Source organism: Biomphalaria glabrata, chromosome 10 (genome assembly GCF_947242115.1).
Source record: "Biomphalaria glabrata chromosome 10, xgBioGlab47.1, whole genome shotgun sequence".
Classification (NCBI taxonomy): Eukaryota; Metazoa; Mollusca; class Gastropoda; family Planorbidae; genus Biomphalaria; species Biomphalaria glabrata.
Genome location: NC_074720.1, coordinates 7,044,123 through 7,060,180, shown reverse-complemented (window position 1 = coordinate 7,060,180; position 16,058 = coordinate 7,044,123). Strand labels below are relative to the sequence as shown.

Genomic DNA, 16,058 nt, shown 5'->3' with positions numbered 1-16,058 from the left:
TTTTATGATTGAAGCTTGAGAAGTGGCGGATTTCGACGAAGGCTTATTATATGTTATGGCCAAAATCTGAAATCTGCCAATTTGCCGTCTGGTTATTATCGCTTCACACTGACCAGCCAGCCATTTCGCGGTTGGGCCAGCCAGTTAGCGAGATGGCCAGGGATGATGAGCAGATTTTTTTTTAATATGCTAACTAATCTGTCAAATTACTTTAGTTTAGGAAATGTTCAATTTCTGTCATTTCCTATTACGACAGATGATTTTGATTTTTACATCTGCATCGATTTGTTATGTAATTAGGCCTACATCTGTGTAGCCGAGGAATAATGTTCAATATGAAACCTCTGAGTTACAGAGGTGACAGAGGAAGACGCACTCTTAAAAAAGCAGCAAAAAATGAAAATTATCGTCACAGCAAAGTCTTATCTTCTTATTTTATAGTAACAGACGTTACTTCAAAAAAGAAGATGATTACGTCCTACGCGTCATGCATTCAGTCAATGACCTAAATTCAAGTCAACCGATATTACAAAGAAATCTATTGCAGCACCGCTTAACAGTCTTGAATCAGTAGGCCTACTAAGATATTTCCCTGCATTTCGCAAATTTAGTAGCCATAGTAAAAACAACCTTTTATTTTCAAGTATATCGGGTGCTGGCCACATCCCTCAGCCACTTCGCGAAATATGCATTTTTCTTTTTTTGGCTGTAACATAGTAATTGATATGCATAATCATTTTACGATTGAAATTTGATGGTCTGTGGAGACTACGGGACGGAGAGTTTCCAATACAAAGGGGGATAACTCTAATGTATTATAAGTAACGTATCTAAACAGATAGACCTAAAGCGCTTGTTTCCTAACATTCAAAATTAACATTGAACTAAAACACTTCGAATCATATATTGTCTAGACATTTTTTCAACCACTCATTTCTCCAGGTTCTCCTTACTTAAAAATACCTCAAATGACTTGAGAAGTTACGGTATTCTTCTTGTGAGATCCTGTTGATAATAGAATCAACATTTTCTGTGTCATTTCATTATAACGCAAGATTATGAGAGTTTGTGTTTTCACGTAAACTCAGAGGCTGCCCCGCGTGGCGTGAATGGGACCACACCGTGACCTCCATTCATTAAGGAAATTATGTTGGCTGTCTGAAAGTCAAGACAGGGCCTATTCTAATTGCTTTATGATGATGAAATTATTGCCACCAGTCTTGAGGACTGCTCGATAACTGGATTAAAATTATGTTTTCTTTCTTGTGTCTTTCGTATGCCTGTTGCCTATATTGTCTGGTGTTTGCATATTAAAAATATTTTGTTGTAGTTTTTTTTTTTTAATTGTGATAGGATATATACGGATGTGTAAGATATTTTTTGTTTTTGAATAATTGATTATAAGTGTGTAGGTGTATAATTCACACTTCAAAAAATTGTAATAGGCCTAATGAATGGAATTAGCTTGTAGGTTTAAATAAGACTATAAAGTTTAGCCATACAAATTAAATAGGTTCTACTAAAAATGTCCAAAATAATTCCATTGTACCCACTGTTTAAGTCCCAATACAATTTTCATAGCTTGAAGTGCAAACGATAGGTGTGCCCATTATGGTACGATTAGGCCAACTTAACTGCAACTGGGGCAAGCACAAGTAGCCCTAATAAAGGCTGAATCGGCCTTTAATTTTTATAGGGTAGTCTTTGTTAATAAAAAAATGAGGTAAAACTGTTTTGACCACACATGTATAGATTTAGAATACATGGGATATTCAAGCGTTGGTCTTGTTTTCAGTGATAAAGGTAATATCGCTATATATAGAAGGATCCAAACCCTACTTTGGCAAAGTAACACAAAGGCCTACAAAGACCGCATCACAAAAGAAGAAACAGGATCACAACGGCTAATGTGTCCCACGATGACCTGCTTTCACGAATAGATACTGTGACCTCATTCATTGACACTAAAGAAAAAGAAATCATAACATTAACCACTGTAAAAAAGCGACTACTAAAATTTTGTGTCCATATTTCACAAGAAGAAGAAGAGGCAGACAAATATGGAAGGACAACACCAACATAAAAGAATCGACTGGCCTATTGCTGAAAGAGATTCTTTCCAAGGCAAAAGACAGAAAGGAATGGAGAAATACTGTCGACAGATTATGTGTGCTGCCTCAACGGTTCAAAAGACTAAGGAATAGGTGAAGTGACTATCGCAACGAAAAGATTGTTCTGCCTTATTCACTATCCGAGTAATTGCCGACATTCCAAGGGCCGGGCCAACTATGGCAGTCACACAGCACTCCATCTGGATCTATCCAGTGCCTCATTTTCTGTTGCTGTCAATTTGAAGAGCTTCATGTCGAGTTTGCATACATCGGTATCCCTTAAAAGTAGGCAATCTGCGGTTATCCTGCCTTCTATTAGATCACCATATAGATCCACGCCTGCTCTTCGCAGCATTTCTTTATTGGTTATTTTATCTTGCCACTTTATTTTTAAAATCCCACTTAGGGGGAAGATATTGGCAGCTTTTTTTTCCTGCTAAGAGTGGGTTGACCATGATTCCCTACAGTAGAGTGCCAGTCACACAAGCCAGGTAGACTAATTCTTTGATATTGGTAGGTCAGCATGGTATTGTCTCCCCACAGTCTTCTGCAGACGTGACCTGGTGGTGTATACAGATGAGTAGAACAAGCTATGAAGATGAACCTCAATAGCGAGTTAAAAAAAAAAAAAAAGAGTGTCATTTGTCTCAACTGTCAAAGATCTTGAAGACTAGTTGACAATCTTACACTGATGCAATATGTAATCAAATTTCAAAGTGTATAGCCATTAAGGAAGAGTTTGGTATTTTTTGTGACTTTTCAGACCCAGCAGAGATCTAAATAATTTGCCATGTAACACAAACAAATCTGTAATATTCCAGGACTCTATTTTAATTTAGTTTTCCTTGGTTTTTTGGAAGCAGCTTTCTTTGGATCTCCAAATGTATGTCCTTCAGTTGTAACTTTTATTCAATACAAAATATTATAAAAAACTTATATACTGGCTTTTGATAAACATTACAAAAGATGTTTTTTGTATGTTCAAAGATTAATTTATTCTTCTTATACTCATTTTATTTTGTTGTATTAACAAATGCATGACTAAGGTTTAATTGTCTATTCATAACAGGTGGAATTACATTAAGATCTAAAATAGCAGTCATCCAGGTGTTGGTAGCAATGTTGATCATTATAAGACAAAGAAAATTAAGAACTAAACCAGCTTTCACCTGAAATTAAAAAAGGAAAAAAAAATTATTAGATTTCAAAATTATAGTAAAATGTGGACACCTCCAATTTTTTTTATCACTTGCACAAAACTCAGTTTTTTTCCTTTTAAATATTTATTTCAATGCTTTCTGCAGAATTACAGTATTGGTACTGCTCACGTTGCTTTAGTTTTTTTTGGCACCAAAGTTGACAGGTACATATAATTTGTAATGTTTGAACCTCCAAACGGTTAAGGGTAGTAACTGCTTAAAGCAATTTTTCTACTTTGATTTCATGTAAACCGAATGAGCCTATAATATTTGACTTTCATTTGCAATAACAACATATGTTTCAATACATTGCTGTGTGATGCTAATCCCCCCAGAAAATATTAGGGTGTCTATCTGTTAGAGAAAAGATTTAAAGAAAGTTATTTTTAAATTTATATCTGTAGCTCTATTTCATAACATTGTCAGCAAGCTGTTGAAAAATGTCTGCAGGAGGTTATATATAATGGTGTCCGAAGGCAGGTAAAAAAATAGACTATAGTTAACTTAAATCATAATTTTTACTACACAAGGGAATCTGATTCTAGGTCGAACCATTACAAAATTGTTAAAGAATAAGTAAAAATTGCTGTAATCGTGTCCGAACGCAGCAAGTTACTATATACTTAAACCAAAATTGTCTAACTAAATATTTGGAATTAAAACAAATGTTTAAAGAATCTTTCATAAACGAAATTTGATTTAAACAATGGTTTTATAAAATGTCTTTTCTAATACAATGTGTTAGATGGATAGAAGAATTGAGTCAAATCTTTTCTATAAAAATCATGTTTACTGAAAGCTTAGTCATTTCAAAACTTTAACTAAGCACTATTGAAGAGAATTAGATTATAGTAAGATTTAATTAAAAAACTATGGTTATCAAAGAAAGTTTGACTAGTTTGAAATGTACAAACCTGACAGTAGAAAAGGTCTAAAAAAATATATTTAAAATAGTATTTTAAAAATTCTATAAAGATATGAACTTACCATATCTTTGACTTTGATATGCCCTATAGCAAATACAATAGCATTTGGTGGAGTAGCAACTGGAAGCATAAACGCCAGAGAACAAGCCAAAGTTGCAGGAAGAAGCAGATATAGTGGATTCATTTGCATCGATAATGCCTGTTCCATAAGAGATTGTTCAAAATTAAAATGAATGCATTAAAAAATTATTTGTAAATAGAGTCACAATTGTATTAAGTTAACAATAATTTTTTTTCTTAATATTTTCTTATCTATTTTTAACTTCTAAGACCAGGTTACTATATTAAACAAAGAGGATTAATGTGATATAATGATCTTAAAAAAAAAAAGGTAAAATTCCCCTTTCAGACCTTGCAATCTATTGGGCAGATTATGTAAAGGTCATCTTTTTATGTAGCTCATGGTTAACGAGAGTGTCATGTGGCCAGCCTAACGACCAACCGCCTTTACTTTTCCCAACAAATGTCAGGTACCCATTAGACTGGGTGGACTCAGAGGCGCACTAAAGATCCCAAAAGTAAAAATCCCTGTCTTCACCAGGATTTGAACCAGAGTCCCCCGGCTCGGAAGTCGAGTGTTTTACCGCTCAGCTACTGCGCCTCCTATAATATAATGATCTTGATGAAGTATAAATGTTATAAAAAAAATTTACCAATGCATAGTTGTGATAATAAGACTTACTAGTTCAGCAAGAATGGGACACAAAATACTAATCATTGCTGCATTGCTGGTAATCTCTGTCATAAAAGATATAATCAATGTCAATATGAATAGCATAATCCAAGGCTGCATATTGGAAAATACAGAGAGTTGAGTAGCTATCCACAATGATAAGCCAGATTCCTAAAAAAAAAAAAAAGAAAGAAAAAAGGTTTGTTTATAACAATAAGATTACAATAATGATATATTTAACCATTTTTCATAAAGTTTATATTCTGTAGTTAGATATAAATGTATATTATTACTAACTTACATTTAGAATATACATTATGTAAACAAATCTGATCAGATAAATGTGATGCTGGTCCAAAATACAATATGGAAGTTAATCAAAATAAAATATTTTTTTCCCATAATATTAGAATCAAATATTAATTTAGTCAAAATAATTTTATAATTAGAAGCACAATATAACTTGTAGGTTGTCTCTTAGAAAAATTACAGAATGAAGAAAAAAGAACTTCTAGGGATTGATAAAGTTTAACTTGCAAATTTAAAATAAATAAAAAAACACATAATAAAATACAGAGAAACAAATATAGTTTTACTTAAAAATCAAGACAGAAAAAAATAAATGGAGAAAACATTTCTTAAAAGTGTCAATGATCTATAAACTACAAAGATAAAAATATATATATTTTGTTCCACATGCTATGATAAACACATAAAAAATAACACTACAGCATCAAATCAAATATTAGCCAGAAAAAAATAACAACACAATTTAATACACTTAATATCTCTAATTTATATGAATGACTAGGTTTACATGTATATTTAGCTCTATTTAACATTTTTTAAAATTTGTATGCCTCTGATTTGCTAATATGTTTATTTTTTGTTTTTTTTCTTTAGTCATGTAAAAAAGCTCCCAAAAAGCTCATCAAACCTGCCAACATGCCAATTGCAAGCATTAATATGGAAAAAAACAACAGATTCACTTGTTCCTTAAAAGTCCACTGCCCTTCTCTAAAAAGAATGCATCAAACCAAAATGCTGTCCAAATTGTTCTTGTTATTTTCATGAAAAACTTAAGTGAAAAAGGATAGATTTAAATGCTCTCAGAATCACAAGTTTAGCATCAAGATATAAAGAATAAAAAAAGTCATACTCTGCTAAAAAAAGATTATTAATGAGAAATCATGGTCGAATTTTGATAATAAGAAAATCAACAGTATAAGAATATCAGGCGGTTTGTCTGGAGAATTCTGAAAGAACTCTTACTCATGGCATTTTTGCTTGTGATGGTGGATCAGATAAGAATGTTTCTTTCTTATTCTTATGATGATTAATTATATTAAAACCACCTCTTTATGTGCATTTTTTTAAATTAAAATAATATTCAATTAATAAATCAACCTGAAGTAAAATGGCAAAAGTTCAACGTTTACTACCGCCGCCTTTTAAAAAAAAAAGTCCTAACTCTAAAAAATATGCAATGATCATAATAATAAGAAATGCTATTAAATTATTTAATATTGGCAGCATTTTGAAGACAGCAGTATGGTTGATAGGAAATAATTTCTTGAAACATAATAACTAATACACTTAGAATATATATAAAAAAAGCTGCTATTGTGCTTGTTCCAAAAACAGATTTTTAAAATGGAATCAATGAATGTTGTCCCTCATTCATTTCAAAATATCTGCTAGGACTACTTATAGTTTAGGCCTACATATAGTGTGCCATTTTGTTTTTAAAATTATTACAGGCATAAAATTAGAAACAACCCATAATTTTAAATAAAGGTGAATAAGGCAGTTCATGATGCATTTCATTTTATCATTATGCCCTCTTAAAAAATAGACTTTACTATTGTTTTCAACATGCTTAAAAATAAACAGCTACTTTTGGTTTACCATAAGCATGCTCTTTGTTTACAAATTAACAAAGATAACAGGGTTTTTTTGTTGTTGTTTTTTTGGCATAACTTTTTAATTCTTTTTTTTGATAATAATGGCCTTTTACTTATTTATCAATTCATATTCACAACATATACACAATTTGTGTATCACAAACAATCTTGCTCAAGAAATTTACCTGACAAATGTGAGCAATTGCATATCCTCCACAAAGTAAACACCAAGTACCCCAAGGATAATGATCTTGAATATTTTTCCACTCTAGAAGGGCTGGAACTGGTCTATACAAGATATTTTCATCTAATGCTGAAATCAAGGAAATGCATAATAATTATGCATAATATTTAGTAGTTTGATTGTGTACAATATCTTTATATTAACTTAAAATATATTTATCATATTGGATCTATTTTATAAATATATAAATAATATTAATTATATAGAATAATAGTGCACTTTTAAAAACAGTATTTTACACCTGACTATTTTCTTTAGAGTGGGAAGAATTATTCCACGACTAATAATATAATTTCACCAGTCTGCAGATTACACATTCAATCATTCAGCTAATTTTGTCTCAATCTTATACAATCAGAGTTCACAACTACATGATTTCTCACATGCTTTCTTCCAATTACTGTATACCACTTTTAACCAAAAATTATTCCCACTCTGCCGGCCCTCCAAAAAAATGTTTTTAAGATTACTTACATGTATTATTTGCGTTCTGCCTACAGAAGATTTTTGGTTTCTCAGATGGGAAAAGAAAGAGAGACAGCAGCAATATTATTCCAGGAGTTGAGTTGTTGACAAACCTTATTCAAGAATGTAATTGTTCAAACTATTAATTGATTGAAAGTTTGGTTGTATGTTCAGTTATTGTCCAACAATAATTTATGGAAGTTTATGTAGAGCAACTAGTTATAAAACATACAATCTTACTCAGGCCTAAACCAAAGACTCCAGCCTACACCACCAGGGAATTTCATTGATAACCACAATGATAGAAGAATTATGAAATGTCCAATGATGGCTGTTTCTGCAAAGCTAGAATTGTTAAATTAGAGTTATTATCTGCATTATAATCTTAATAACTTGTGTAATATTAGTTTTAGATTTAAGGAAAATATATACAATTTATGCATTTTTTTAAACTTACCTAAGAGAACCCATTTCCTCAAGATGAGTTCTTAGCACAGCTTTTAAAGATTCATTTTTCACAGAATCTCCACACTTCCAACTTGTCAGCTCTCTGTTTATGTGAAGGGAAAAAAGTTAACTTGCTTCACATACTAATAAATCAAAACTATTATTCTGATAACTTTGTGAAAGAGATTGACTGATGAGATTAGATTGGCTAGTGATTGAATGAAGAAATTAGATCACTAGTGACTAAATGTAATGGTATTGTATTAAAGTCCAAATGACATTTGTGCTGCAATGGTTGTTTATTTTAAACAAAACTAAAATATATTTACTTTAAAGCAGGTACTTGTAAATGGCTATTATAGGCAAAGGTTCTCCATTTATTCATGTTCATACCAATAAAAATATAAACCTTAGTAAATCTAGTATATGATATACAACACCTTACGTCTACAAAAAGCAATGTTTTTCTTTTAAAAATGGATATCATTTAGAAATAAGTTACTGCCTTCCCAACTTTTCTCTGATTTTTACTTTTTTTTTTTTGTTTATATGCTTTTCAAAACAGTTTTAGAATATAGTGGCTCAGTGATTTAATATTCAGCACAGAGGTTATTTAGATTGTTTTATTTGTAGGACACTACTGTAAGTTTACCTTAGTAAATACCTGTTATTTACTAGGAAAAGTAAAGATATTTAATCATTTAGCCCCACATTGGCTACTTTATCTATCACAAAGGGATATTTGTTTAAAATTTAACATAATATATAAAAATTAAATATAAAAATTAAAATATAAAGGGAAACAACAATACATAAATTAAGTGGGCAAAAAGGTATAAAGTGTCAATAAGTTCTGAGCCACTCTGACAGAAATATAAGCCATTTATATTTAAAAAAAAAACAACAACCCATGCCCAATGTCTGATTTTTATTTAGAAGTACTGAAATAAACAAACTAGTCATACTGAAATAATATTTTTAATGTACACTTTTCCTTGTAGTATTAATGACTATTCAATTTCAGTTTAAAAAAACAACATAATTTTGGCTAATTGTAAAAAAAATTTATAATCTAAGACTAAGACTGCTTTATTGATCCTTATGGAAATTTGTTGTGATTACAAGGACTATTTTCTCATATAAAGACAACACAACAGAAAAATACACATAAATACAACAGACAACATAAATATTTATAATCCATTTCTTAGAAGTGATAGATTGATATTGGCTATTTAACAGGAACACATTTATTTATTCTCACCTGAAACCCAAAAAATGAAACACAAGCCATAACCACATCAAAATTAAACACAAGAATGCAACTGGACAGCAGCACAAAAACCAGCTAAGAAAGTTCACACCAGACTGCAAGCCATAGGACTCAAAAATTCTGTAGAATATTACAATTAATGGTAAAACTGCACAAAATAAAAATAACTTTAACATGGAACTAGAATGGATATTGGCATTCTAAATCTTACTAAAATATGTTATTGAAACCTTTTTTATTTCAAATATAAAGGTTGACATATAAAATTAATCTAGATTTGAAGCTGTGGATTACGGAATAAAATTTAGTTTTCTAAATAGATCATTGGTGCGGAATGGTTGGCTGGACTACCCAATGCCACTTTGTTTAAACATGATTAGAATGTGCTGAGATACTACACAACATTAATATTGAGTTTTAATCAGTACTTAGATTTTTTTTCTTTTTTGATGTTTTTAAGAGCTCAAAATAAGTGTACAACATTTTTTAAATTACTTTAAAGCAATTGTGTCCTGGAGGTGTTATGGATGAAAAAACAATTCCACTAATTTGTTTTTTAAAGATAAATCTAATATTGTCTCTTTGACATAGATATGTGTTGATATAATGAATATATACAGATCTGATTTTAGAAACTATTGTCCAATTTTGTACATTATTTATATCATGCTAATTTTAACAATAATATTTTTCAGTTCACATCATAATTTGAGAAAAATTCTTTTGACTGTTATTGCTGTATTTTTTTAAATTGATCAAAATTTACTGTAGAATCAATAGTTAAGAGTGTCATGTTGCCAGCACAATGTCTAATGGCTTTACTTTCTCCAACTAATGTCAAGTCCCATTAAGAGTTGGGTGGATTCAGGAACACCCTTAAAATCCCAGAATTGAAAATCCCAGTCTTCACCAAGATTCAAACCTTGGACTCCTCAGTTTGGAAGCCAAGTGCTTTACCACTTGGCCACCACACCCCCATATTAATTAATGAAGAAACTTACTTTTTTAGGATATTTATTTTGACTGCATCAAAAAATATATTTTCTTCAAACCAAGAAATAATAATAATTTATAAAATATTAGTTTTACAAAAAAACATAGCTAAACCAAGAAAATATATAGTGTTGGATATTTGTTCTAAAGCCAAGACTCACTTTGAAGTGAGAGCTATAACTTATAACTTAAAAAATACATTTTTTGAATGCATACAAGACTTAAAATGCCATCTATTAACATTAGACAAACAAATGATGCACAGGTTAAACTTAATATTCACTCAATCAGCAATAATAATTTTACTTATGCATTGTTATATTGGAATTTTTTAAATTTTTTTTTTTTTTTTTTTACATATAAATGACTTAAAAATACAATAAGCTTGCTGTTCAAAGTGTTTAAAACTAGAAAACAAAACCTTACAATGGAGTAATTTAACTTATATTACAAATCTTCAACTCTTTCTTAAAATTTTAAAAGGCAATAGCTTGTAACTCCAAGCTTTAATTTATTTTGAACAGACCTAAAAAAAATTGAGATTAAACAATAGTTTTTTTTATTTAAATAACTTTTAAAAAAAAGATTGAGGTAGAAAAAGTTAAATGTAAAAAAATAATAGAAGAAAACTTACGCATCAGACTGGCCCTGCATTATTAAGTTTGTAGATGATCCAGTAATGGATCCAATTCCTCCTAATGAAGCTGAATAGCAGACACAAAGGTTCAGCAGTTTACACATTTGTTTATACTCTTTGTTGGGATAATGAAATGCTTCATTATCTATATATCTGAAATATCAAAAGGAAATGTTTAAATTGTCATACAGATATTTGACAATGCACATAATTTATAACTAGTGAAAACAAGAAGTAAATAAAAAAAAGAGTAAAGTTTCCCTTTCATACCTTAAGATTTATGGGCAGATGATGTTAAAGTCATCTGTTTCTGTGGCCAACAGTTAACGAGCAGGCTGTCATGTAGCCAGCACAACGACCAACAGCCTTTACTTTCCTCAACTAAAGTCAGGTACCCATTAGAGTTGGGTGGACTCAGGGACACCCTAAAAATCCAGAAATTCAAAATCCCAACCTTCACCGAGATTGGAACCCAGGACCTCAGAAGCTGCGCCCTCAAGAAGTAAATAAATACCTTGTAAATATTTTTTATTAATTACCCATATTTAATGTGCACAAAACTCTATGGCCATATAACAAGGTCTTCAGGGCTTGCAAAGACCTTCCTCCAGGGAACAGTACCAGGAAAAAGAAGAAGAGGCAGACATGTGAATGAGATGAGAAAACAACATAAAAGAATGGACGGGCCTGCCATTGAAAAAGGTTCTGTCCAAGGCAAAAGACTGAGAGGAATGGTGAAAAATGGTTGACAAATTTTGTTTGATGCCCCAATGGTCCAACAGACTAAGGGGAAGGTGAAGATGAATGTGCACAATGATACACATTTTCCAAAATTGAAATAATATGCGATGTTTTGGATACATTTTAATTAAACTGGATATTATAGCAGTGTATAATATAAAAATACTTAATCAAATTAGAAATAAATCTGCCAAATCATGTGCTTTTTAGCAAAAGAAGAAGAATTTCATAAAGCCAACAATAATGTTAGTGTCATGAGTCGAGTCTGTGACCTATTTCAACCAGTTTCTAGAAGCTCAAGGTCAAACCAGTGCTGTCCAGCATAAACAAGTTAAATTTAGGTATCCAATCAAAGAAAGAGGCTAAGGGAAAAAAAATAGCATATGTTCTAGAAAGTCAAAGTTACTAAAATAATTAAGGGAGAAGTTTCCATGATTCTGGCATGTACGATTGAAAAAAGTATAAATTAGGAGAAAGTGAGTTAGTCTGGGTACTCGCATAGCAATGGTTTTTGTAGAGTGATGGTCCTCGCATAGTAACGGTTTTGTAGAGTAATAAGTCTTTGTTACTATGAGTTTAAATATTTGCAGGTCCATTAGTTGAAGTGATATTAGTTGAAGTGATATTAGTTGAAGTTACATTAATTGAAGTCTTATTAGTTGAAGTTATACTAAGTGAAGTTTGTTGTATCTATAAGTTTCATTTTATGAAGAAGTTGTTATTGAATTGAGGAGTTACTGATATGTGAAAGTTGAAGAAGTATTATTAAAGAAGTTTTGGAGAGAATACAGATGTTCCTTCATTGAATTATCAAGTTATTAATACAATCTCCGGCATGTGATGATTCTGTCTGATCAACACTTCATAAAAGAAGAATTAACCAGAATTAGATAATCAGAAAACATCACAGTTAGATCATTAGCAGATTATACTTCAATGAAGCTTTTATTTCTTTTTAAAATAGTAATATATATCTGAGTGGAAGTGGCTGAGGTGTGTTGAATATTAAATTTTCCATTTAAAATCAAAGGTATTTATAAATCATGATACAATGCGCACAATGTTCTGTAACTATAATTCTCAACAATTGCACTTAATATAAAAGCTATTTTTTGTCACAGCAGAAATGTATACTTCATTCAAAAGATCAACCTACAGATCTGTATATATTATACCAAGACTGGAAAATGGAAACAAATTCTTATCCGATAATGATCAGATCACAGACCTATATTTATAGATTGTTATGTATGTAACTCTTTTTCAAGCTGTAAGGGAAGTTGCCCCAAATCTGGGAAAATCAATCTTTCCTGTCTTAGAAAAGTAATAATCTTCAGTTTTCAAAGTTTAGAAATAATGCAATACTTGTGGATTTTAAATAGAATCTGCTATTAATCACAGAACTATATATTCACGCAAATCTATGAAATAAAGCTGTTTCCTGTTAGTTTACATTGAGATAATGTTTTGAAAATCCTAGATTGAAACAATTCAAGTCTGTTGATTTTAATCATCTTATGTACATTTGAATATACACTGTTTACATAGATCTTTCTATGTATCTAAAAATTGCAAAATAATAATTATGAGATGAGAGTGCACTTATTTTCAATGTTCAATTACTAGATCTAGATCTAAACATTAAATTATATGTTAAATAGGTTGGGGTTGAAAAAAAACTTTACTTCTTATAACTACTTTACAAAACACCTTGTTTCAGCTTTTTAAAAGTTTTTCACAACATTTTTGTGTAGTGTTAGATATTGCCATGTCCAGTCTAGGTATAATATATGTCTGTGGATCAACCCTTTGAATAGAATCAAACAAACTTTTTTTTTTTTGCATTTTCATTTTCAACTTACTTTTTAATCGCTTGTTTCTGGTCATTATTTTGAGAAATGACTTCTGATGCTTCATCAATTAAAATTAAAGAAAAGAATAAAAACTAAAAGAAAAAAAAAAGTTTCAAAAAAAATTTATATATTGGCAATAAGAAGGTAATAGTTTAATGAACATATTGTAGCTTAGATAAATTAATATCTCAAAATAGAAGTAATCAAAAACATAATCTCACCTGGTTCTTCAAAAGTGTTTAGCTCTATTGATGATGCTTCTAATTTATGCAACTGATCAAGTACAGCCATAACAACTGGTACCATCATAGCAGTCGCAGATGTGTTATTTATCCATAATGACAAAAACCATGTAGGTAACATAAAGCCAAGGGTAAGCCTAAAGTTTGAAGGATAAAAAATATAAAAGTTATTCTTTTTAAAAATGTTAGCACCTGAGATCGATAAACCTTTTTTTTTAACCAAATGATCGTTACACAAAGTAAAGCTTAGGAGTGCATAAAACTCTAGATCTAAAACTTTAACTTATTTTAGTTACAAAGCAAGTTAAATTAATTGATTTTGTTCTATATTGATTGTTATTCTCCAAACATTGGTAACATTAAATCGATAAATGTAGAAATTATGTAATGAATATTTTAGATTCTATGTTTATCTTTTTTTCTAAGTATTGTTTTGATGAAAAAAAGTTCTAATACCATTTAGGACTTGTTCCCATACACAACAATGTTTTGATTGCTATTCTTCTGTGAAGGTGCCACTTTTCAATGCATAGTGCAAATGACAAACAGCTGAAGCTAAACATGGAAACATCCTATAGATAGAATTTATATTGAGCAGTAATTTAGCATTCCATTATCATTTGTAGGCTTTTTAATCCAACAACAAAAAGTCTATTGACAATAACATATAAACTAGACTAAAAATAGTAAGAATATTTAGGAGTCTAGTCATGGTTACTTTAAGTTAAATCAGATAGGATACTCAATTATCTTCTTTTTGAAGGATTGTCAGTACTTTTTAAGAGGACACTAAGTAAGCATGTGAAAAACTGATGACAAGGTTTTTTACAATTTCAATCTCATTATGCTCATACTATAAAAGATTTTCTCTATTCTTAAAACAGCGCATGCAATTAATTCTTACCTTAACATAACTCAGGGCTACTTCCTTCGCTGGTAATACTCCAAGTAAAGGAAATATGACAATAGGTAGGAGGGCTGTTACAGGAAGTGGTAAAACCTCTGTTATCCAAAATGCAGAGACTATTATGACACCATACAAACAAGCCAACTCCTATAAATATAAAACTTGATAAAAATCAAATTTATTTTTTTTCACTTTGCATATGACACCTATATGACCCTTAACCAATTTTTTATTTGTGGTCAATTTCATTGTCTTACAATATGACTACCAGTACTAAATGTCAGGATTCCATATATTGTTTAAAATTGTGTCAATTGTATTACTCCAAAGAATGGAAATATAAATAAATGTATATATTTCTTTTTATTTGAACATTAGACAATTTAACAAATATTTTAAATAATTTTATTGTTATATTAGAACATACGATATCAGTTCCTAAAGATGTTAAATTGAGGATGTGATCCACAAAAAAAGTTCTAGATGTATATCCTGATGGACTTATTACTCAGTATGTGAGAATACTCTTAGGCCTACTCACCTTAATAACTAGCATCTAGAAATTGGAAATCAAAGATCTTGTGCTGACTACATTTTTATGGCCTTCAGTCGCAAAGCAATTATGGACCATCTCATAGAAATGAGAAAATGTCTGAGCATTGGCTATGATCCGAACGGTGTCACCTACACAGCAGTTCTTCACTCTGCGCAAAATTGATCTATCCAAAGGAATTAAAGCAAGTATGGAGACAATTTGAGGTCAGGATGTAGCACAGTGTGCTGCATACTGCCTAAGTGTGGCTGGCTCCTGATTTTTCCTCAGGGTTGACTCCCAAAGACTTTCCCATGTTTGGGTATAGCTGCAAGTCATTAGAAGTTTCAATTCATAGTTTCCATTCTCCTAGGTCCCAAACAAGGCTAACGATCCCCTCCTGCCCAAAGCATACTGACATTATACCTCCATAAATCATGGAAAAAGGATAAACTCTGCCAGCAGCATAAACCTTAAAGAAAACTTTATGCTTCAAATAATTTTTCAATATTGTTTTTCTTTTAAATTCTAGACGTACAAATTAATCCTAAACTAGTAACATACATATGACTCACCTTAGAACCATTTATTGACAAAATGGGTGATGCTAATAATGGTACACTAATAAGAACTAGTGTTTTCCAAATTACTAATAAATCTTTTAATACCTTCATTCTTTTAGCATAATTGTTTTGAATTAGAAGCACATTTATTTAGTAGCTTGACCTTCTACCCAAAGCCATTAGTGAATATGGTTTTGAATAAATATAAACAATTAGTCATGCCTCTAGATTACTGTTAAGCATGACACTATTTTAGCCTAATAAAATAATTAAGTAAGGTTATATTAC

The 16,058-nt window shown here is 30.7% G+C and overlaps 1 protein-coding gene across 3 annotated transcripts; it reads right to left on the bottom strand.

Moving 5' to 3' along the window:
* Nucleotides 1-3,080: 3,080 nt before the first annotated feature.
* LOC106052936 (Na(+)/citrate cotransporter-like) lies at nt 3,081-16,049 on the bottom strand. 3 transcript variants are annotated; one of them, XM_056044085.1, is made up of 14 exons: nt 15,783-16,049; nt 14,673-14,822; nt 14,225-14,340; nt 13,748-13,905; nt 13,536-13,584; nt 10,930-11,085; nt 9,294-9,422; nt 8,040-8,132; nt 7,823-7,927; nt 7,592-7,695; nt 7,059-7,186; nt 4,979-5,140; nt 4,298-4,435; nt 3,081-3,280 (listed from the first exon to the last, which is right to left on the bottom strand). In XM_056044085.1, the coding sequence occupies exons 1-14, from the start codon at nt 15,879-15,881 to the stop codon at nt 3,125-3,127; spliced, it is 1,743 nt and encodes a 580-aa protein (XP_055900060.1). In that variant the 5' UTR covers nt 15,882-16,049; the 3' UTR covers nt 3,081-3,124. The 3 variants fall into 3 exon arrangements, with proteins under 3 accessions (XP_055900060.1, XP_055900061.1, XP_055900062.1); XM_056044086.1 differs by having other exon boundaries at nt 15,876-16,049; XM_056044087.1 differs by having other exon boundaries at nt 14,673-14,770; nt 15,783-16,042.
* Between the last annotated feature and the right edge of the window lie 9 nt (nt 16,050-16,058).